Consider the following 20618-nt stretch of genomic DNA (forward strand, 5'->3'; position numbering starts at 1 on the left):
AAATAAATATATAATAATAAATAGAATCACAGCCCAATTGGAATCCTTCAGATACTTTCCTTATAAAAATTAAAAATAAAAATAAATTCCTTTCCTCGTTAGAATCTATCTATCCCCTTATTAATATTAATCAGATTTACGCCATTATTCTTGCATTTCCTCTATTGATCTCCGCGTCAGACTCTTCTTTCCTCTCCTCATATTGAATCCTATACAGAGTGTACACAGAACATAACCCTTGATTCTTGAACAAAGCTAAGAGGAAAGAGTTTGTTGTACATGGTGATGGAGGTTCAAACACCACCGCCACCACCTTCACAGCGCTCAAAGCTAAAGCCACTGACCAGGCTCAACAATCATGTGGGCAACAGCTGGGTGGGCAAGCGCTTCAAGCTATCCGAGCGCAACACCACCTTCACTACCGAGCTCCGAGCCGGCACCGCCACATTCCTGACCATGGCCTACATCCTCGCCGTTAACGCCTCCATCCTCACCGACTCCGGCGGAACCTGCTCCGTCTCAGACTGCGTTCCTCTCTGCTCCGATTCCTCGGTCTCAATCTCCAACTGCTCCGGCTCCAACCTCCGGGTCATCCAGCCCGACGAGTCCTGCAAGTTCAACCCGGTCAATCCGGGCTATGAGACCTGCCTCGAGAGAATACGCAAGGACCTGATAGTAGCCACCGTGGCCTCATCTCTCATCGGCTGCGTGATAATGGGTGCCTTTGCGAACCTTCCTCTGGCCTTGGCTCCTGGTATGGGTACCAACGCCTATTTTGCCTACACCGTCGTCGGCTTTCACGGGTCGGGTAGTGTCTCCTACCAGAGCGCCTTAGCTGCCGTGTTCATCGAAGGCCTAATCTTCTTGGCCATTTCCGCAGTTGGGTTTCGTGCCAAACTCGCCAAACTCGTCCCCAAACCCGTCCGAATCAGCTCCTCCGCCGGTATCGGTCTCTTCTTAGCCTTTATCGGTTTACAGAACAACGAAGGAATCGGGTTGATCGGGTACAGTTCGTCGACCCTGGTGACACTCGGAGCCTGCCCCGTTGGCTCTCGGGCATCGCTAGCCCCTGTCATAACCGCTGCTAATGGAACCGTCAGTTTGCTCCCGGGCGGCACAGTCTCGGGAGGTATTTACTGCCTCCGAGACACCATGGAAAGCCCGACATTTTGGCTCGGTATCGTCGGTTTCGTAATTATCGCTTACTGCCTGGTGAAAGACGTCAAGGGTGCTATGATTTTCGGCATAATATTTGTAACGGCCATTTCGTGGTTCCGTAACACCAAGGTAACGGCGTTTCCCGATACCGATACCGGCAACACGGCGTACCAGTATTTCAAGAAGGTAGTTGATGTGCATGCGATAAAGAGTACAGCAGGGGCATTGAGCTTTAAGAATATCGGTAAAGGTTCCTTCTGGCAAGCCTTGATCACGTTTCTATACGTTGACATACTCGATACGACCGGCACGCTGTATTCGATGGCTAGGTTCGCCGGCTTCGTTGACCAAAACGGAGACTTCGAGGGGCAATACTTCGCTTTCATGTCGGACGCCACGTCAATTGTGGTGGGGTCGTTGCTGGGCACGTCGCCAGTGACGGCGTTCATCGAATCGTCAACGGGGATCAGGGAAGGCGGACGGACTGGGCTGACGGCGCTAACGGTGGCGGGATACTTCTTCTTGGCGTTTTTCTTCACGCCGCTACTGGCGTCGATTCCAGCGTGGGCTGTGGGCCCGCCGTTGATATTGGTGGGCGTGATGATGATGAGATCGGTGGTGGAGATCGACTGGAACGACATGCGGCAGGCGATCCCAGCCTTTACGACGATGATTTTGATGCCTCTGACTTATTCAATTGCGTATGGGCTGATTGGTGGGATTGGCACCTACATCGTTTTGCACCTATGGGATTGGGGGCATGAGCTTTTGGTGAAACTTGGAATAGTAAAAGGGGTGGTGATCAGCGCGAGCGGTGAAGTCAATGAGGCGCATCATGGTAGTAATGGAAAAGCACTTGAAGTCTAGGATTGTGACTTTGGAATATATATATATATAGTACGTGTCTTTTTTCTTTTTTTTTTTTCTCATTTTTTTAAAGAAATTTCTATTCTTCATTGTTGTCGTACGTAGGAAATTAATTTGGAAGAAATGGATTCATTGATAATACGCCCGCAGAATATGTAAATAAATATCAAATATGGCTTTCGGTGCTTCTTTATAGTTTCCCAATATTTTTACTTTTTGACATCTTTTGCAACAATTTGATTTTAAATTTGATATATTAATTAACGATAGAAAAGTTGGCCAGCCTTGGACTCTTGGTTTTTAATTTTGTTTTATTTATGTACTTGCATCACATTTTTATAATTCCATTACGTGTATGTTGATTGAGATTATCACGTCAGCGATCGATCAATGGTTAAGATTTTTCTTCATATACGTATTTGCAGAAAATATCAAGAAGGCGCACATAGATATTTTGATACATATTTGACAATGACAAATATTATGAATGAAAAATCAAGGATGTAGTAGATCTTTATTTTTCGCTGGTCGCTTTCTCTTCAAAATAATGGTATGTAGGAAGTGAGCCAAGATTTTTCCCTGCTTTTGTTAGGTACTTTGTCCCCTAGTCAAGATGAGTTTTCAATCTCTTTGTATAATTATTGTATTTTAGTGGGGAAGAACTTTTAATCCCAGCCTGAATTTGTCTGACCATATTCATTGATTTATATCTTCTTTTTTTGTACAATTTCTTCCTCAAGTGCTTCTGGCCTTTTATTTTATACTACAGATAAAACAAAAAAAAAAAAAAAAAAAAAACAATTAATTAATCAGGTAAGCAATTGAGAAAGGCCTCCAAGCATCGATCTAACAAAGAATTACAGTCAATCCTGATCGATCATAATGGATATGGGAGTGCAATAATTAAGTACACTTGTTTGAGCACAAAGATCGTATCAAAGAAGCTAGGCAGCTAGTGTTTAGTGGGGGAATTAAGTTTAGCCAATTGCACATTGAAACATGTTAACACGTACGTAAGGAGAGAACATAAACTTTGCAAGAAGCTTGGGTGGCTTCCTCATATTTGCCACGTACAACTTTCGGACATGAATGATTATTCTGTTTGCTTTGCTAGATGATAACATTTTAATTAATTGGCGAGACCTAGAAAGAAAAAGGAAAAAGGAATTGAAGTTGGGTGAGACTGTGAGAGAACAAATTCTTGCCTGCTGTTGATCGGACAAGAAACATGCTGCATGTGTCATTTGATGGAACAGAGCTTCTTTTTAATTAAAAAAAAAAAAAAAAAAAAAAATCCACCATAGGCAACTTAAACATGGTGCACGTGTCATATTTTTATGCATGAATAGGAGAGATCTTAATAATAAGACTAATATTATATATAATACCAATTTTCTACCATTATTTCATTATTTTGACGTGACATTATCAATTCACTATTTATTTTGTTTTCTTTTAACAAGAGTTAATCTAAGAGTGGATTGACAATATCGTATCATATCAACATAGTGAAATAGTAGGGTGGTATATAGCAATATTCTAATAATAACGAAACATGTATTCAGGTTATGTCATAGAAGTGAAAATTTGTGTTAATGTTTAAGGTTCAGATTATGTCGATGCATGTGTATAAACTATATAGTTTAATCATAACCTGACCCATAATTAAATAGGTTAAACCCTCAACCTTAACCTACTAATTTTGCGTTGGGTTCACAGGTTGTATAAAAAATTACCAGTCCTAAATGTCACGTGTCGAGTTCGGGCTGTGTCAAAGCATGGGTATACTACTATATAAGTCAACCCTAAGCTAACTTATTTAATAAAACGGGTCATACCCCTTAACACTGACCCACTAATTTTATAGAGGATTCATGTGAAAAATTGTCAACCTCAAGGTTTTGATCACAATGTAACATCACAATTAGATGAAATTGGACAGGGATTCCTTACAATTAGTTGCCCGAATTGCAACAAATTCGGCCGGTCAATTAAAAGAAGTCCTGATGAAACCTACTAACGCGAATAGATGAGCCCATCAGAACCCTCCCTTTTACATGAATCAAACCGACCCAATGGAAATATGGGACATGAAATCTAAAATTTTTGATATAATTTGCGAAGATCCACTGCTAGTGTTTCTCTTTGTAGTAGGTTGTATCATGGATGCGACCCAAACGGCCTAAAAGGTTCCTCCGCTCACTGTTTTGGCCCAACAACTTGACGCTGGTCTAACCCAAGGGGCCTAAAAGGTTCCTCTTTTACATAAAATCTAAACCAGGAAGGCACCCAATCTCCAGGGTCGAAGAAACAACGTTCAGAGCTAGCTTAGAAGACGAGGTGTAAACTACAATGGGAAGTGTCAGTAACGGTTGGTTTTGTTCTCCATCAGTCCTCATAGCTCCTATTGAGAACAAGAGGATGTGCAATTTTGCAGTGTCCATTTCGAAGAATGCCTTGAAATCGAGCAAGATTTGTTGCAAGCTACCTGGGACTGAGAGTAGTGGGATTGAGCAGAACCCCACAAGCCGTAGACCCAACAGTTCCGGGACCAAGATAGAAGATTACAACGTTGCGATGAAGAGGATGATGAGGAACCCTTATGAGTATCACCATGATCTTGGTCAGCTCTCTTCTACTCCATACTCCCTAGTATATCTTCTGAATAAGTCATATCTTATTGCCATTCAGGATTTTGGTCCACCTATATGAGTGGACTTCTCTTTTTTCAATGGTATGTTACGTGGATAGTGGCCTGGTGGTTTGATCTATTATAGCAGACTGGGTTATGGGATTTTGTTCATATTGTTTATTTTCATCGGCTATTTGTAAAGGTGTTTGATTCCTGTCTTTTTTAGTAATCCAATTCGAATCTGCATTACTGAAAATCTTTTTCTTGTTTCCTTTTCCCCTTTTCGGATCTTCTGTATACTTTTGAAGTTTTGATCTTAACTTGAGTCATATAATATGATTGAGCCTTTAGATAACGATGCCTTTTAGAGAAGTGAATAAAAATAATGGGTGTTAATTTACTTCTTTTTTTCCCCGTTTTTTTAAAAAAAGAAAAGCTTTGTTCACCAATGGAAAATGCAGGAGATGCTAGAAGAGCAACTGCTTTAAGTACTTGTCAAGCCAGTTTTACAGGATAATGTATTTTTATTCACCTATGAAAAAAGTTTGGAAAAAGGTGCCAATGAAAAAGTACTGCATTAAGCCATCCTCGTTGTTTTCTTTTTTTTCCTTGTTTAACAAAGAATTAATTCTTCTTTTTCTTTTTCTTTCTTTTGAGAAAAAGGGTTTTGACTGTTTGAACAACTTATGATAGGATCATCTTTATTCATATATAAAGTAATCGTATATGTCTCAGCAAGCATAGCCATTTTGCTGGAGTTTGTTGATAGAAGAGATTCTTGGGATCTATTTATGGGAGCTACCTGTACAAGGATTTGGGGTGAAAAGGAAAGAAGTTTGAATTGTGGGATTTGGATTATGCCTTGCATATATATAATAGGTCATGTGGATAGATTATTCAAATTAACATTTCAAACAAAGAAAGGAAGTGCCACATTATTTATTCAGGCTTCCTCACTGATTTATGTGCAGGCATGAACTATACTCTGATAACTGATAATCTCATAGTGGGTTCCCAGCCTCAGAAACCTGAAGATATAGATCACCTAAAAAAGGAAGAGAATGTGGCATATATTCTGAACTTGCAGCAGGACAAGGACGTTGAATATTGGGGAATTGACTTGCAATCGATAATAGAAAGATGTCGAGAAGTTGGAATCCGTCACATGAGGAGGCCTGTGAGTAAAACTTTTCTTGTAGCACTACTATTTAACATATAATAGAACCAATTTATTTTGGTATAACCTGTAGAAGGTCCCACTTTGCTGACTAACATGATTTCCTATTATTTCTTGATCGACTTCGATGTGTGATGATTAGTTTCTACTTTCCATCAACAAATTCTATGCACTAGATGTACTGTGAATATAAAGTTTGGAGAAAAATTGTGCTTGAAACTGGAAAATCTTTGAGACGAATGGTTTGTTAGGTTTTTCAAGTATAAGCTGAAATAAATATATTGATTAATTAATCACATTGAGAGATTTCGGGTGCTTTTGGGTATTTGCCTTACAGTATTTTTCTATGAATTGTAGGCAAGAGATTTTGATCCAGATTCGTTGCGAAGTGGATTACCTAAAGCTGTTTCATCATTGGAATGGGCCATTTTCGAGGGAAAAGGAAAAGTTTATGTGCACTGCACAGCTGGATTAGGAAGGGCCCCGGCTGTTGCAATTGCTTACATGTTCTGGTTCTGTGGCATGAATGTGAGTCTTTAACTCTTTTGTATGAAAAAAAATCTATGCATAATCTCTATATCCATTCCTTTACATTTTTTGGAAAATGCAGCAATTTCTAAACTTTTGGCTACTTGGCATTGGGACGGGTTAAGTTTGAACGGTTGCATAAACTGCTTTGAATTTTGAAGCATGAAACCCAGTTACTGAAATGTTTCACTGTTCTTGATAAACTATTCGAAATTCGCAACATTCTTTGATTTGTGGTTATGTGACAGCTGAATAAAGCATATGATACACTAACTTCAAAGAGACCTTGTGGACCCAATAGAAGTGCAATACGTGGAGCTACTTATGATCTGGCTAAGAATGATCCATGGAAAGAGCCCTTTGATAACCTTCCGGAATATGCGTTTGAGGGTATAGCAGATTGGGAGAGAAATTTGATACAAGACCGTGTTCGTTCCCTCCGTGGAAGTTGAGCACCTAGGTAAGTTTTCCTTCTTTTGAAATTCAATTTGCTCTCAGCCTAATCTGAAATTTAGTTAATTTGCTAGGCCTTGGACCTCGGATATTGAACATACTTCATGGATGTCCACATACCCTGTAAATCATGCAAACTGTTAGGTAACAGTGTTCAGCAAAGTGTTAGTAATGGATGAGGAGTCTTCCAGGCAAGCAAGCAACGGCCAACATCAATTAGGATTCTAAAGTAAGGATGAACAGTAGCAAATAAGGGGATATAATCCTCATCAGTATCAGTATTAGAATGTTATCAAATTATCTATTAAGATGATTATCATTATTATTATTTAAGATTAAGTATAGTAGTAGTTGATCTTTATCTTGGAGACATTGCAAGGCTATTTAGCCGGTTGCATGAAGAAATAAAGGATAAGAGAATTATTCTACAAACTCTTATCAGTTTGCTTGGGAGGCTAAAGGTACCTCGAATCACCCTACCATTCTTATTTTCCATTCAATTCACGACCACCATAGGACATATTAGGAAGAAGACCCTGCTTCCCTGTCAGTCCAACGTCCCTCAACACCCTCCCAAACACAGGTCCGTAACACAAACCTCCTAATTTAATTCCAGAGACTCACGCAAAACTCCTAGTTTAATTCCAGATGGACTTTCTCAAATCTGAAGCATGACTGACCTGCACACGACCCAGTTGGCCAGTTGTCAAGGCCAATATTTAGGTTAATAATTCCAGATGGGATACCTTTCTGAACTCCCTTAGCCTAGTCTTAGAATCTTTTGGAATGTGCATCATTGCTGGACCTTATATATGGCAACGACAGTATATCTTGGCCATAACAAGTACAAAAACAATGTAAAGAGTATTGTGTCTCTACACTGTTACGATTCATTGCATAATCTTGAGAAAGAAATGTTTTTCTACTTTTCATCTTTTGAGTTAGCTGAGCCATCTTTCTACCGGATGCCAAGCCAAATGTAGCAGCTATTTCCATTCAAAAAACTTAGTCATGCGCTTGGCATACAATTTCCAACCACATGGGTTGATATTTTTGTAACCATTTTCATGCAGGTATACATGTCATTAGAAATTCCAGACATTTCAACGATTATGTCATTATGAGCCACCGAGCTGGTAGCAACTTCATGGCTGTGCTCAGAGCTGGGGGCCTGTCAACCATGATTTACCATTCTTCTTGGAAAAGAACTTAGAATTTAGCTTCGAATTTGTATATATGATTCAAAACTATTATATCTGTAAGTAGCAAATAAATCTGTGCTCCAGAGATGGCACAGAAGCTGTAGGTTTTGTTGTGGAAGCATTTTCAGTTAAATGAGATTTTATCATCAGACCGGCAATCATGGCACCTAAATCTGTGAACCTCAACGGTTTGATGCTTTGCTATAATGAGTTCAACTGGAATACATTGCATTGTTTCTTGAAAAGCTTATATAGAGTTCAATATTGTTTGGGAATTGACAACCTTGTAAAGATTATACACCATGTTAATGTGAAACTAAACTTGGTGAACTTATCAATAGGTCATTAGTGTTGATTAAACAGGTATCCCCCAATCACCGGTTTTATTTTTTGACAAAATTTCGTTGTATTAAAGCACAAGTCGACTTACAAAAAGAAAAAGAAAAAAACAGAAGTCGATCCATCAATAGAGTGGGTTAGATGGTGCAAATCAGCAACTCTGTTTCCTTCCTCCCCCTTTCTCTTTCCCTTAGGTTCTCGTCATGAGCTCTGAAGCTCCCCTCTCGGCCACAGGGGAAGACATTTCAGGGCAGCTTTATGTGGTCCTGAGAGTGCCAATGAACGAACGACCATCACTATTACTAGATTAAAAAAAAAAAAAAAAAGATAGAGAAAAAAAAAAGAAAAAGTGTCGGGACTAGAAATATTGATATTTGCAGCCTATCTTCTGCAACCAACATACGTTTTATCTTTACAAAATTTAGGAAGTCGAGGCTGTCTGGTGCTTGGAAAGCTGTGCTTGGAGGCGTCCTAAATGGAAAGCTGTGACTATCCACAATAAACAGACCTGGTGTAGTTCAAACGAAGTAGCATAGCATCACAATTCTTGGTGAAATAAAAAATCACGAATGAAGCAAATACATTACATGTTAAGAGTCCGATTGGCCCTGCGATTTCCTAGGCCAGAAACGCGTTTTTAAAGCAATCGCAAAAAGTATTTTGTTTGGGATTGCGTTTTTAAAGAGTGACAGTTTGAGAACGTTGATAAAATTACGTTTCAAATCGCAGACAAGAGAATGCGTTTTAAAAAAACACTATTATAAAGGACAAACTATAAGTTTACCAAACGCTTAATTGCATTTCAAAAATTGTATCTTTAAATCGCACGTTTTAAAACCGTAAAACCAAATGAATCCTAAGAGTGCTAGACGAGCCAAATATAGGGAGTGACACCATAGTAAGGACAAAAACAAGGTTCAAAGCAGTGACTGCAGATCTCTTGTATCAATAACCAACGAATCAGAGTTTGTTTTATCCAAACCAAAAGGCAAAGAGGAACACAAAAGAAAAAAGGGAAGTCATATATATACATACGGGTAGGGCATAGATTGAGACAGTGGATATTCTGCCATTGAGAGTGCTGAAAAGTAGCGTGTACATTCCTGCTGCTGTAGCATCTCCAAGTCTTTGAATGAACACATCTATGCATACCTGCAGTAGCATGAACTATCAGAGAATTTTTTTCATAAGTTTTGGGATTAACCTTATTTCTGTGTAGTACCTAAATATTGCAGTAGAAAACAACCAATGAAACATTCTGTGTGAGTGCATGCACATGCTTGTATATATATTGCTTAAGATCAAAGTCTTATCTCAACTCCTGTGCACACTTAGTTGCAAAATAGGCCATTCCCCACCTAGTGTTTGAAAGCATTCCCACTTATTATGTTTTTATTTCTTCTTTAAGGATCAAGAGTGGAAAAGATCCTCATCGGTATTCATTTTCCCCTCTCCCCATATTCAATAGAAGAAAAAAAAAAGTCTAATCTCAACTTGAGGTAATTCCAAAATTAATTTCAAGAGTTCGAAATTTGAACATTCATAACCAGCTGCAACTGCATTTCTGTGCAAAAATAAATTCCGGAGAAAAGGGAGTCATGCCTTAGCTTTGTATTTCTCATCCTGTGAGACAACAGTAAATAGGAGTTCTCTTCCAGGCCTGGTCACAACATAAGTAACAACCTGCACAGTTTTAAAGTTGAAAACTATAAAACCCACTTCACAATCTTATATTGACCTTCAACTTCAGCTGTCTTTCTTCCTGAACCCAACAGAATTCCACTTTGCAAAGGTACGTGGAAAGTAAATTTAATCATCAATAAAACAAAAGGATGCCTGCATGATGAGCAAAACATGGTCTTAGAAGAATGACTCAGAACTGGCATTTAAAGGAGACAAACCTTTCGCAAGGTCTCAGAAACAGCAACGACTACCCATGTTGGCCAAACAGCAATAGCAACCAAATTCGAGAAGGCCACAAATGGAGCAGAGCAAATAGCTGTAGTAACCCCAGCAACAGTAAGAATTCGCCCCTGTACTTGACAAGTAAAAGCAAGGTTTATCAATGAAAACCTTGATTATGCTTAAATATTCAATGAAAAAGACCAACTTAATTATGCTTATAATCACTACAAAATTTGCTAAGGAAGTGGATACATGAAACTACAAGGTTTCCAAGTATGTTGCCCACCTGCCAAGGTTAAAAAGTCTTGGACTAAAGTCTTGATCCAAAACTAACAGCAGGGACTCAACAATGCATTAACCCAGAAGAATTCGAAATAGCAGCAGAATAAAGGCGCCATCTAGATTTTACCATACACCCCTGGTCCACCCCTCCATACCAAAAGAAAAAGGCTATAAAAGAACAGTAAAGGAGAGGAAATGTGCCATTTGGGAGGTCTATGGCATATACATGTACTTTCTTCAGGCCTTAAATGAGCTACAATTTTTTTCGGGTACTTAAAAAATGCCTATTAGTTTCATGATTAGAGCCTGTAAACCTCAGAATCAGCTGCAAGCATGAAACTAACTTTGAGACATACAGTCTAAAGGAGTCAAGGATCTACACTCTCTAGACAGTATTTCTCATTTTCTTTGTTGTAACAACATGATATAACATCAATCAGACTGCAAAAACTCGATCTTTGACATAGCATACCGTCAAGGTAAGTTGTCCAGCAAGGATAAAAACAGCAATGAAGCTATTTATCTGGGCAAACAATCTTCTTCTGCCAACAGAGCTTGTAACAGTTGCGGCAATTACAGTCACTTTCTGCAGTAGCAGAAAAAGCAAACTTCAGCTTAAAGAAGATACAAATTCGATTAATAACCCACAGGAACAATAATGATTGATGAAACTAAGCACATCAAACTAACTCAACCAAGCCATAATTCCTGAGTACAAATTAAGCACTGCAAATAAAACCTCTGATATGCACAGAAGGTTTCATGCAGATGAACTTCTACATATAGTGTGGGTTGCTTGTGCATAAAATGTCTAAAGTGAATTAAAAAAAAAAAAAAAACCCTTCTATTGAAGAGATATACTACAATACATGCTAGATTTTATTATTTTTGGGAATGAATACCAATTATAAAGGATAAATACAAGGAACTTAAGCTTTATTGATTAATATAAATGGAAATGAGGAGATCAATCTGTGTGGTCCCTAAAAGAATGAGAAGATACAAAGTTGGCTTTAATAGAATTACATGAATAAGCTATTTCTTTAGCAATCCTTTCCCTTTCCTCATTCTTCCTGAGAACTGGAGGGAGATAAACAAGACAAAATAAAAATATTATTGTACTTAGGCTTCATAAGCACATGCATGATGATAAGTCTTGAATTATTTTATTCAAGACCCCTTAATTTACATTTGTTATGCCTAGTTTGTGTTGTAAATATAATATTTTGTTGTGTTTTAGTGTTTTGTATTATTTTCAGTTAGTTGAAATCTAGTTCAAAACACTTGAATTAGACTTGAAAATACATCAATGGTATTTTGGTCATTTCCAAAGTTCGAGGCTGATCCTGAAAAGATGAAAAATTGATCAAGGCAAATCGATTGATCGATTATTTCTTCAGTAAAGAAATCGATCGATCGCATCATCAGTCGAAGAAAATTGATCGATCCAAAGTCGATCGATCGATTATTTATGCAGTCGCGAAGTCAATCGATTGAACCTGGATATTTTCCGAGAAAATCTTAGGATGTTGACATGCTTTGTGTGGATGAAATTAATCCAATTTGGGCGGTTCACAGAGGATGTCGATACTATTTTGTGCGGCCAAAAATTGTTCTTTGATGTCCCATTTGTAAATTAAATCTCTATATATATGAGATTAGCGTTTTAGGTTAAAACATGCATCTTTTGGGGTTTTCGGATTTTCTCAGGTGTATCACTTCATTTCTTAAGTAATTTCTAGTGCTTTTCATTTCCTTTAATGCACGTTTTCTGGGCTTAGTTCCAGAGAGCAACTTCTTCTTCTTTTCCCTCTTTGTTCTTCAAGTTTTAGTTTAGTTTTTATTTTCTTTTGTAATCCGAATTTTATGATTTTAATCTAGTTGTTTTTAGTTCATTTTCTTCTTGTTCCTTTACTGTTTTCCTTAGATTTCATGCATAATTTAGTTTATTTCATGTCTAGCTAAATTAGTTCCTATGGTTTGATCAAAATCCTCTTCAAAAACCATGAAGTGTTCTTGAGGTTCTTAGGATTTTCTTGAGATGTTTGATGATTGTTAAGGGCTAGAGGATATCAAAACTCATGCTAAAGGTTTTGCTATCAATATTCCAATCTAATTATTCATGAAAAAGGGATTTGCTTGTCTATAAGTTTTCTTGGATTCTTGAGTAAAACCAACGTTCTTGGAAACAAGAAAGATGTCTTTTGCAATGGTTCTAATTTGACATGATATATGTTTACCTATTAGAGTCACCTTATAGGGTATACTAAGGAACACCGGTCGTTTCATACCTTTGGTAGTTTAAACCGTTTTGCAATTATAGTGTAACTTTTATGTGATTTGATCGGTGTGAACTAGATATCTTATCATTGTGGCCTAATTAGGGTTTCTATATATTGTGTATACTTATTAGGATGCGTTATAGAGTAGTAAGCCAGGAAGCATTAATCACTTCACACCTTTGGTAGAATAAACGTTTTTCAATTGCAGTTTAAATCTTTACGTGGAGTTGTTTAATGTAAAACTAGGTGCTTTATGATTACGTCTTAACTAAAGTATTTTCATGTCGAGGTCGTCGTAATGGTTAACGCCCATTACGCGCTCATATCATGCATGTTAGGAAGATCCATATAGACTTTAAGCATTTTAACGGTTGAGGGGTGGATAAGATTAATACCCTAAGTTTTCGTTTAAGTTTGTTTTCATTTCCCACTTTTCTTTATTTTACTCGTTGTAGTTTCAATTCTACAACTTTACTTTTGTGTTTATTCTTAAATTAAGTTAGATACGTTCCTTTAAATATTCCGTTACGCAAACAACCCTAAATCTCTGTGGTTCGATAACCCTTACTATAGTACAATTGATTCGTACTATTGCGAAGTGGTTCAATATATAAATTTAAAATCCACGTAATCAAGTCGACTACCACATGACTTTCCCTGTTAGTCAAATCATACAACATATATTGAGAGGCTGATTTTGAAATAAAAGTACATTTCTTGGAAAGAGGATTAACTTACCTGAAAATAGAAGAATGAAGAGACAATTGCACTGAGCCACAGGAACAAAGACACGTACAACAAATAAGTTGATGACAATATAAGTCGGAATCCATCTAAGACAACCCAAAGATGAGGCTTTGCCTTGGAAGTAGACGACTTGGGAGAACAACTTTTGAGAGTACTTGCAGTCTGCCCATCAGACTCACTTTGTTGATCAGGATCAGTTTCTCTAGAAATCAAAAGAAACCAAGTCAAGAAATATGAGGTTTAGCCCTTACATCCTGAATCCATCCGATGGTGCTTTCCAATAAACCATATAAGATGAATTGTGAGCCCTTTTGAAAAAGCTTTTAAAAATAACATGAATACCTGTTCACTGAGTTAAAGTTTTTATTTTTTTTGGGGCGGGGGGTGTCAAAATCAGAAGGGAACAGAATGTCATGATCAACACGATTATATAAAGCTTGCGTAAACCACACATTGGCAAATAGATTTTTAAGATTGTTAAACTACATTAAGGTGAGAACAGAGAATCAAGCATCTAAAACCTTATCAAAGAATCAAGCATCTAAAACACACAGAAAATCTTATAAGTGATTTTCGAAGTTTGAACTAAATCAGATATATTTTTGACATCACATTTCAAAATCTAAAATTGTTTTTATTTATTGGCTCATCTCTTGAATGTTAAAAAGTTATGTGACAAGTTAAGAACGATACACCCAATAAAGACATGAAATTACATCAAAAGATATGCCAATGTAGGACCTTAAGATTCAGAAGCTTATAGCGCTCATTAATATGCATGAATAAACATTTATCACAAAGTCACAACAGAATTTATAGATTTGTTTGCAATTCCCAAAGCATTTAGTTTCAGCATGCAATTGCTCTGACGATCAGTACTGAACAGATTACAACAGAATTGTACTGAACAGAACAAGGATGAATACAACCTTGAGAATTTCACTATTATCTTCATGTTCCAATGAAGCATTATTTATATAGACATGCATAAAAATTTGAAAATGTGGCTAACCTGATGGGAGATAATTCCTCAGGAAGACTGGAGTCATGGGTCACATCCTGGTTTATCCCTTTTGATGACTGTGCAGCAAATTCCATTAACAAAGCAGCAAATAAAAGTAGAACTGCAAGAAATCAATCCATGGGTTAGAAGCCCTCCAAAAAACAAGGAAAGAGAAGAAAAAAGCAATTTACAGTGTCCAAGCAACTGAACAAGAAAACTTACATGGCCCCAAACGAGCCATTCCTGTGGCAAACAATGACCCAAAAAGCTGGCCAAGTGTGGCACCAGCACCAATGAACCCAAACAATCTTGAACCTGACTGAATACAGAACAAGTCAAATATGTACTAAAATCTGTACTCGTTATCAGATATCATATGAGAGCAAACAGACCTCACTGTCCATCACATCAATTACTCTTGCCCAAGTTGAAGAAATTGTAATTAAATTAAGCAGAGCAACCTTCAAAGAAGCAAAAATTCCTATCACAACGTAAATTTTGGAAATAATGACATCTGATAGTCAAAACAAACAAAAAATAATAGGATAATTTAATACCCAAAGGAAGAATCCAATCCTCACTAACATATAACACCATCCGTGGTTATCCCAATCTACAGGACATGTAGAATTGGCTTGGTTAACATCAACCTTTCGATCCTCTTTTGAAGTGGAGGATGTAGCCATTGAACCCTGTATAAGGAAAAAATGACCAATTTAGCTGAAAATGAATTAAAATTTTTGGACTCAATAGCAGCCCAAATCAGAAGCAATTATCTACTCATGAGATTCTCAATTTACCTTTAATGCGGAAGCTGAATATCCAGCCGATGAGGAAAGCCATAGAATGAAGAACACAACAAGTGATACACTAAAAAACCTGTGTATCAAAACCAAAGCCTGGAATTTCAAGAAGCACCATTACATGACGATATGTTAAAAAAAAAAAAAATTGTAGGCTGCTGGTTAATTTGATTGTGCATTGGTTAAACCTCTAAAAAAATGATTGTCGCTCAAGTGATGAGATATTTACACTACTAATTACCATAATGCATTGTGAAACTAATGCACAAGTATTCTAGGTAACCAATGAATTAACCAGACTACGTGCCCCTATGATTAAGTTTTAAGATGACTGACTAATTCATCCCACGTAACCTATACATGTCAACAGAGCTTAAGTCACTTTCTCGTAGTTAAGAGGCTTGAGGCAGGTAAATCACTCATTGTTTATCAGTTTTGGAAAGCCCAGAAATTGACTTGGAATAGCCCAAATGCAGAAAAGATAAACAAATAAGTATAATTAATCCTCAGAAAAACCAATATATATATATATATATATTATAGACATTGAAATCACCAGTTTTACCTTACCCATTGAAACCACAACATTGTACATGAGAGATGCTAGTCGTGTTCTGCTATAATACTATGCATTGCCCACGACATAACTCATAATTACTTGAATATGACAATATCAAAAAAGTATCATTTGATCAATCCCAAGCTAACATTATTATAGCCCACCAAATATCAATGTCCCCTTCTTCATCATCAACCTCAGGATAATCAATATACATCTCATATTCATCCACCCACATCATATAGAAGTTATATAAAAAGATAAACAGAACCATATGATTCATCCCAAACTGAACCTGAGGTCAAATACACCTAAAATTTAGGACGAAAACATCAGTGATAAATCAAAAGACTAAGCGAAGAACTTCATACACATGAAAAAACGAATCAGGGTATCTCATATACAGTGAATTCATACATACCTTGCCTTTGGAAAGGTGAGGCAAAGAGAAAATGACGGTGGAAAGAGGCGCAGCAATCAAAGTTAGCACCAAGGAACCCACAAAGAGGCCCGGTAGGTTCGATAGGCCCAAAGAGATGGCACCCTCATCCCGCAATGGAAGCACTACGAAATACGCGCTCAAGATCTAACGGTTGAAAATAACCAAAAAAAAAAAAAAAAACAGACCCAGTTGAGTGAAATAAGAAAAATGAAATCTTGACAGAGGTAAAATCGGCGAGAGGAAGAATCAGTGTGGGGTTGGGGCTTACGAAGAAGAAGCAGGAGGAGGAGTGGAGCAACACGGAGGTCTCGTGAGGGTGCACCGTAACGAAAGTAGAGAGGATCGCATCCAAGCGAGGCCTACTTATCAGGTTCATCACCGTCTTTGTTTGTCGCTGATCTATCTATACCTCAAAGGGACGATTTTTGAGCTCTGTCGCTCACAGTAGCGATACATACATACGAACTCTCCAATTTTCCAGCTCCAATGTCAAAGGTTGGCTCTTTTTTTTCTTCTTATTTTTTACTTTTTATTTTTCTTTATAATTTATTCTCTACAAATAAGCGTCTTACACGTAGACATCACACGCACAAACCATCCCGGTTCTTCACATTTCTTCGTACTGTGACCAAACCATCGAACCCCCATGATTGGCACGTGCTGCAGAGGAGCTAAAGCGCTAGTCTTTGGTCAGTTTGGTGGTTCTAGAGTCTTCAGACCATCTGTCACTTGGGTTCCAAACCCTGTCCCTAGACGAAGACTCCCGAAACTTTCTTCTCCGCCTTCACCAGCATCAATGGCTAGAGCGAGTGGGGTTTCTACAATATCCAATGGAGGAGACGGCGTGATTCGCTTCCCGCTGTCTCCTTCCAGCTCGCTCGTTATCCAGAAGGGGGACATCACCCGGTGGTTCGTCGATGGCTCCACCGATGCCATAGTCAGTGCCTCTCTCTCTCTCTCTCTCTCTCTCTCTCTCTCTCTCTCTCTCTCTCTCTCTCTCTCTCTCTCTCTCTCTGTGTGTGTGTGTGTTTTCTTTTGGGTCTTTTCTTTGTCTCGTGGAAATGATAATTATCATATTTTCTTTGCCTTTTTGTAATGAATTATCAACTCCTATGAGTTCCAGTGCATATTCTTTTTTTGTTTTTATTTTTGGATGAATATTCCAGTGCATATTCTTCGTTTTGATGGACATATTCTGCAGGTTAATCCAGCAAATGAGCGAATGCTTGGAGGTGGTGGTGCAGATGGAGGTAATTCACACGATCTCCTTTGCTATCAGTTCGTAGTAACCATAACTTTGATCTTTTATTTTCCTTTTCTTTTCAGCTATACATAGGGCTGCTGGGCCAGACCTCCTACAAGCCTGTTATAATGTTCCAGAAGTCAGGCCTGGAGTTCGTTGCCCCACAGGGGAAGCAAGGATTACGCCGTAAGCTCTTCTGGTCTAAGATTTGCTTTTGACTTATGGTATAATTCAATGATCAAAGCACAATTTTGATCCTTGAACTATGTGTTGGATTTAATTTCATTCTTGAAATATCGATTGTTTCAATTTAGTTTTTCAAGTTTTAAAAAAAGGCAGCCATGTTAACCTTATTAGGTGGGATAATTTCGCATAGCGTGTTTTCTTTTGAAAAAACGCAGCCATGTGATTATACCATCATCATTTTTTTTATAGTGATGAATCGTGTATGTGTTCCTATAAGAAAATAAAAAGAAATTTGGGCAGTAAGAGGAATAGGGAGTTCGTGGACCATCTTTTTCTCCATTGTGAGGTTGTGTGTGCCTTATAAAGTGCTTTTCAATTGTTTTGGGCTATCTTTAGTTATGCTTAGACGAGTAACTGACTTTTTTGCTTGTTGGGAACGGGTGGTAGCACTCAAAGTGTTGTTGTGTGGAAGATGGTGCATTCTTGTCTTTTGTGGTGTCTTTGGAGAGAACGAAATAATATAAGTTTCGAAGATCGCGAGAGGACGTTGGTGGAGAAGTCATTTTTCTTGAATACCCTTTATATTTGGATTGCTGCGTTTTTAACTCCTTTGGTGCTTAGTTTTTTTAATAATTTCCTTGTTCTTTTTTCTCCTTTTAACTAGGTATTTTTCTTGTATACTTTCTATGTATTTGGGTAGCGTTTTTCGCTTTAATGATATTTCAATTACTTATAAGAATAAATAAATGAATTTGTCATTTTTTGGGGTCTTGAAAGGACAGGGAAACATATAAGAACTTTTGAATGGAAATTGAAAAGGGATATAGCTCTAGTTCCTTAAAAAATGGTAAGATCTTTGGCACAAGAAGGGGAGGTTGATCTGTATGATCTTGATTTGGTTCTCATCTGACACAGTTTAGAGATCAAAATCATATTTTAACCTTTAATGTTAACTGCAAGCATCAATATACTAACATCTTGTTACTATGCAGAGGTTTTAACTTGCCTGCATCTCATGTAATTCACACTGTCGGGCCCATCTACAATGCTGATAGCAACCCTCAAGCCTCTCTGAGAAGTGCATATAGGTAGTCATGGTGTATTTTGCTGCTATTTTAGTTACAAGTTTTATATTTTGTTTCTAAATGTGATTTCTTCTTGCCAAATCGATACAGGAATTGCTTGATTGTTGCCAAAGACAATAACATTCAATATATTGCATTTACTGCCATATCTTGTGGCGTGTATGGGTAAGTTGAAAACTGAACTAATATGGTGTTTCTTTCATTGGATTGCACATATTTTGTATCAACTACATGAACACCTTATCTTCTTGGTTGCTTGTATTGTGTTGTAACATATGTTGCCCAATGGAGAATTCATTCCCCTGCGTGATATGGGCTGACTCATAAAATTGTGGCCTTTCAAAGTGACTAAAATCATAGTTTAATGTGCTTTTGATTGATTTCTAACCAACCACACGACGAAAACCTTCCATGTCCTTCATAATTTTGGTGACATAAACATTATGACAATTATTTGCTCTACAGAATTTATAAATGATTGAGGTCTGTTATATATTCTATTTTTCCTTGTTAAATGTTCATAAGAAATGCATGACAAGTTCATGTTTTCTTTCTATTCTTCATCATATTCTTGCAGATATCCTTATGATGAAGCCGCGACGATAGCTATATCTACAGTTAAAGAGTTCCGAACTGACTTCAAAGAGGTATTGAATGTTTATTTTTTGCCTCATGTTTCCAATTTCTTTACTTTGTTTTATGTGGAAAAGTTTGTTAGTTCTTATAAATATGTAATTTCTTATGAATAGAACCTTCTTGGATACTTAGTGGCATTTATATGATGCAGGTGCACTTTGTTCTGTTCTTGCCAGATCTTTACAATGAGTGGTTGAACAAGGCAAATGAAGTATTGAAAGATTAGTCTGTTCTACCAGCTAGCTATGGGAAAATTAAGTGTACTTGCCTATCATATCTATATGCGCAACTGCTCTAATTTGAAGTTGATGGTGGCCTGTGTGTGGAACTATTATAGACAAAACTTAAAAATCTTTGATTACAAAATTTAAGTGTTATTACTTTAGATAAGGTGACCTTTCTTTGGAAAATATGGATTATGCTGGTGCTTCATGCTTGACTGCTTGCTATTCTGTTTTGTATCATTTGTCCTGTCCCTGTAAATGAAACATGCTTGAATGCTAGTTGAACTTCCATGTCCATAATGCCCCTGTTTGTTATGCTCTTATGTATTATTGTGTCAACTTTTTTTCCGTAGCACAAGTGCAGAATCAGTTCTGAAATGTTCAGTACAATCTATAATTTGACTTGAAACACTAATCCCTTTATGGCTTGAGAATTCTGTGGTCTTGCCTATTCAACCGGTAGGGTTGGCAATCCTGAATTTTCAAGACACAGTTAACTTTCGGTCATTGAACCCAATACATGCTTCTTTGCTGGGGGTATTTCCTTCCATCTCATCATATTGTGCATAAATGCTCATTTCTCTTGAATTTCTTCTTCTTCTTCTTCTTCATCATTGTGTTGTAAATGCATGGCTTCTCACTAAACAAGAAATTATTCAGGACACCTGATATAGTACTTCTTTCTCTTGCGTTACATGTCTCGTAATTAACATCCACAAATATGAGTGACAAATCGTGTTCGCGAGTAAGGTTTAAGTCGTGTTGAGATATGGATATAAGAATATATAAGTCAACCATTACGCGACTTTAATTAAATAGGTCAAACTCATCAACTATAATCCGTTAATTTTGTGTTGAGCTGGGT

General features: G+C 37.5%; 4 protein-coding genes across 6 annotated transcripts; 3 read left to right on the forward strand and 1 right to left on the reverse strand.

Moving 5' to 3' along the window:
• The first annotated feature begins 120 nt into the window (after window positions 1-120).
• LOC133862854 (adenine/guanine permease AZG1) lies at window positions 121-2212 on the forward strand. The gene has a single exon (XM_062298745.1). The coding sequence runs from the start codon at window positions 280-282 to the stop codon at window positions 2023-2025; it is 1746 nt and encodes a 581-aa protein (XP_062154729.1). The 5' UTR covers window positions 121-279; the 3' UTR covers window positions 2026-2212.
• Window positions 2213-4162: 1950 nt separating this feature from the next.
• Window positions 4163-8175, forward strand: LOC133862856 (phosphoglucan phosphatase LSF2, chloroplastic). 2 transcript variants are annotated; one of them, XR_009899327.1, is made up of 6 exons: window positions 4163-4648; window positions 5629-5834; window positions 6192-6362; window positions 6611-6822; window positions 6890-7044; window positions 7889-8175. XR_009899327.1 is itself a non-coding variant. In XM_062298748.1 (5 exons), the coding sequence occupies exons 1-4, from the start codon at window positions 4378-4380 to the stop codon at window positions 6812-6814; spliced, it is 852 nt and encodes a 283-aa protein (XP_062154732.1). In that variant the 5' UTR covers window positions 4163-4377; the 3' UTR covers window positions 6815-6822; window positions 7889-8175. The 2 variants fall into 2 exon arrangements, 1 of the variants encoding a protein (XP_062154732.1); XM_062298748.1 differs by lacking the exon at window positions 6890-7044.
• A 206-nt stretch (window positions 8176-8381) lies between these two features.
• Window positions 8382-16782, reverse strand: LOC133862855 (uncharacterized). The gene is made up of 13 exons (XM_062298747.1): window positions 16648-16782; window positions 16359-16523; window positions 15376-15474; window positions 15133-15267; window positions 14968-15036; window positions 14798-14894; window positions 14585-14696; window positions 13564-13774; window positions 11016-11129; window positions 10258-10389; window positions 9392-10039; window positions 8760-8864; window positions 8382-8622 (listed from the first exon to the last, which is right to left on the reverse strand). Exons 1-11 carry the CDS (start codon window positions 16753-16755, stop codon window positions 9953-9955), a joined length of 1329 nt encoding a protein of 442 aa, XP_062154731.1. The 5' UTR covers window positions 16756-16782; the 3' UTR covers window positions 8382-8622; window positions 8760-8864; window positions 9392-9952.
• Window positions 16737-20053, forward strand: LOC133862857 (uncharacterized). 2 transcript variants are annotated; one of them, XM_062298750.1, is made up of 8 exons: window positions 16737-16874; window positions 17046-17316; window positions 17581-17629; window positions 17706-17808; window positions 18801-18896; window positions 18984-19058; window positions 19471-19540; window positions 19681-20053. In XM_062298750.1, exons 2-8 carry the CDS (start codon window positions 17176-17178, stop codon window positions 19753-19755), a joined length of 609 nt encoding a protein of 202 aa, XP_062154734.1. In that variant the 5' UTR covers window positions 16737-16874; window positions 17046-17175; the 3' UTR covers window positions 19756-20053. The 2 variants fall into 2 exon arrangements, with proteins under 2 accessions (XP_062154734.1, XP_062154733.1); XM_062298749.1 differs by lacking the exon at window positions 16737-16874 and having other exon boundaries at window positions 16974-17316.
• Window positions 20054-20618: the final 565 nt, after the last annotated feature.

The sequence above is a fragment of the Alnus glutinosa genome, chromosome 3 (genome assembly GCF_958979055.1).
Source record: "Alnus glutinosa chromosome 3, dhAlnGlut1.1, whole genome shotgun sequence".
Taxonomy (NCBI): Eukaryota; Viridiplantae; Streptophyta; class Magnoliopsida; order Fagales; family Betulaceae; genus Alnus; species Alnus glutinosa.

Excerpts from the sequence above, each read along its gene's own strand:
- LOC133862856 (XM_062298748.1), top strand. The coding sequence starts at position 4,378 with ATGGGAAGTGTCAGTAACGGTTGGTTTTGTTCTCCATCAGTCCTCATA. Across the intron at positions 4,649-5,628 it reads TGAGTATCACCATGATCTTG|GCATGAACTATACTCTGATA; the intron begins GTCAGCTCTCTT and ends ATTTATGTGCAG. Across the intron at positions 6,363-6,610 it reads TCTGGTTCTGTGGCATGAAT|CTGAATAAAGCATATGATAC; the intron begins GTGAGTCTTTAA and ends GTTATGTGACAG.
- LOC133862854 (XM_062298745.1), top strand. The coding sequence starts at position 280 with ATGGTGATGGAGGTTCAAACACCACCGCCACCACCTTCACAGCGCTCA.
- LOC133862857 (XM_062298749.1), top strand. The coding sequence starts at position 17,026 with ATGATTGGCACGTGCTGCAGAGGAGCTAAAGCGCTAGTCTTTGGTCAG. Across the intron at positions 17,630-17,705 it reads AGGTGGTGGTGCAGATGGAG|CTATACATAGGGCTGCTGGG; the intron begins GTAATTCACACG and ends TTTTCTTTTCAG. Across the intron at positions 19,059-19,470 it reads ATATCTTGTGGCGTGTATGG|ATATCCTTATGATGAAGCCG; the intron begins GTAAGTTGAAAA and ends ATATTCTTGCAG.
- LOC133862855 (XM_062298747.1), bottom strand. The coding sequence starts at position 16,755 with ATGAACCTGATAAGTAGGCCTCGCTTGGATGCGATCCTCTCTACTTTC. Across the intron at positions 11,130-13,563 it reads CTTCATTCTTCTATTTTCAG|AAAGTGACTGTAATTGCCGC; the intron begins GTAAGTTAATCC and ends CTGCTACTGCAG. Across the intron at positions 10,040-10,257 it reads TTTCTGAGACCTTGCGAAAG|GTTGTTACTTATGTTGTGAC; the intron begins GTTTGTCTCCTT and ends AAAACTGTGCAG.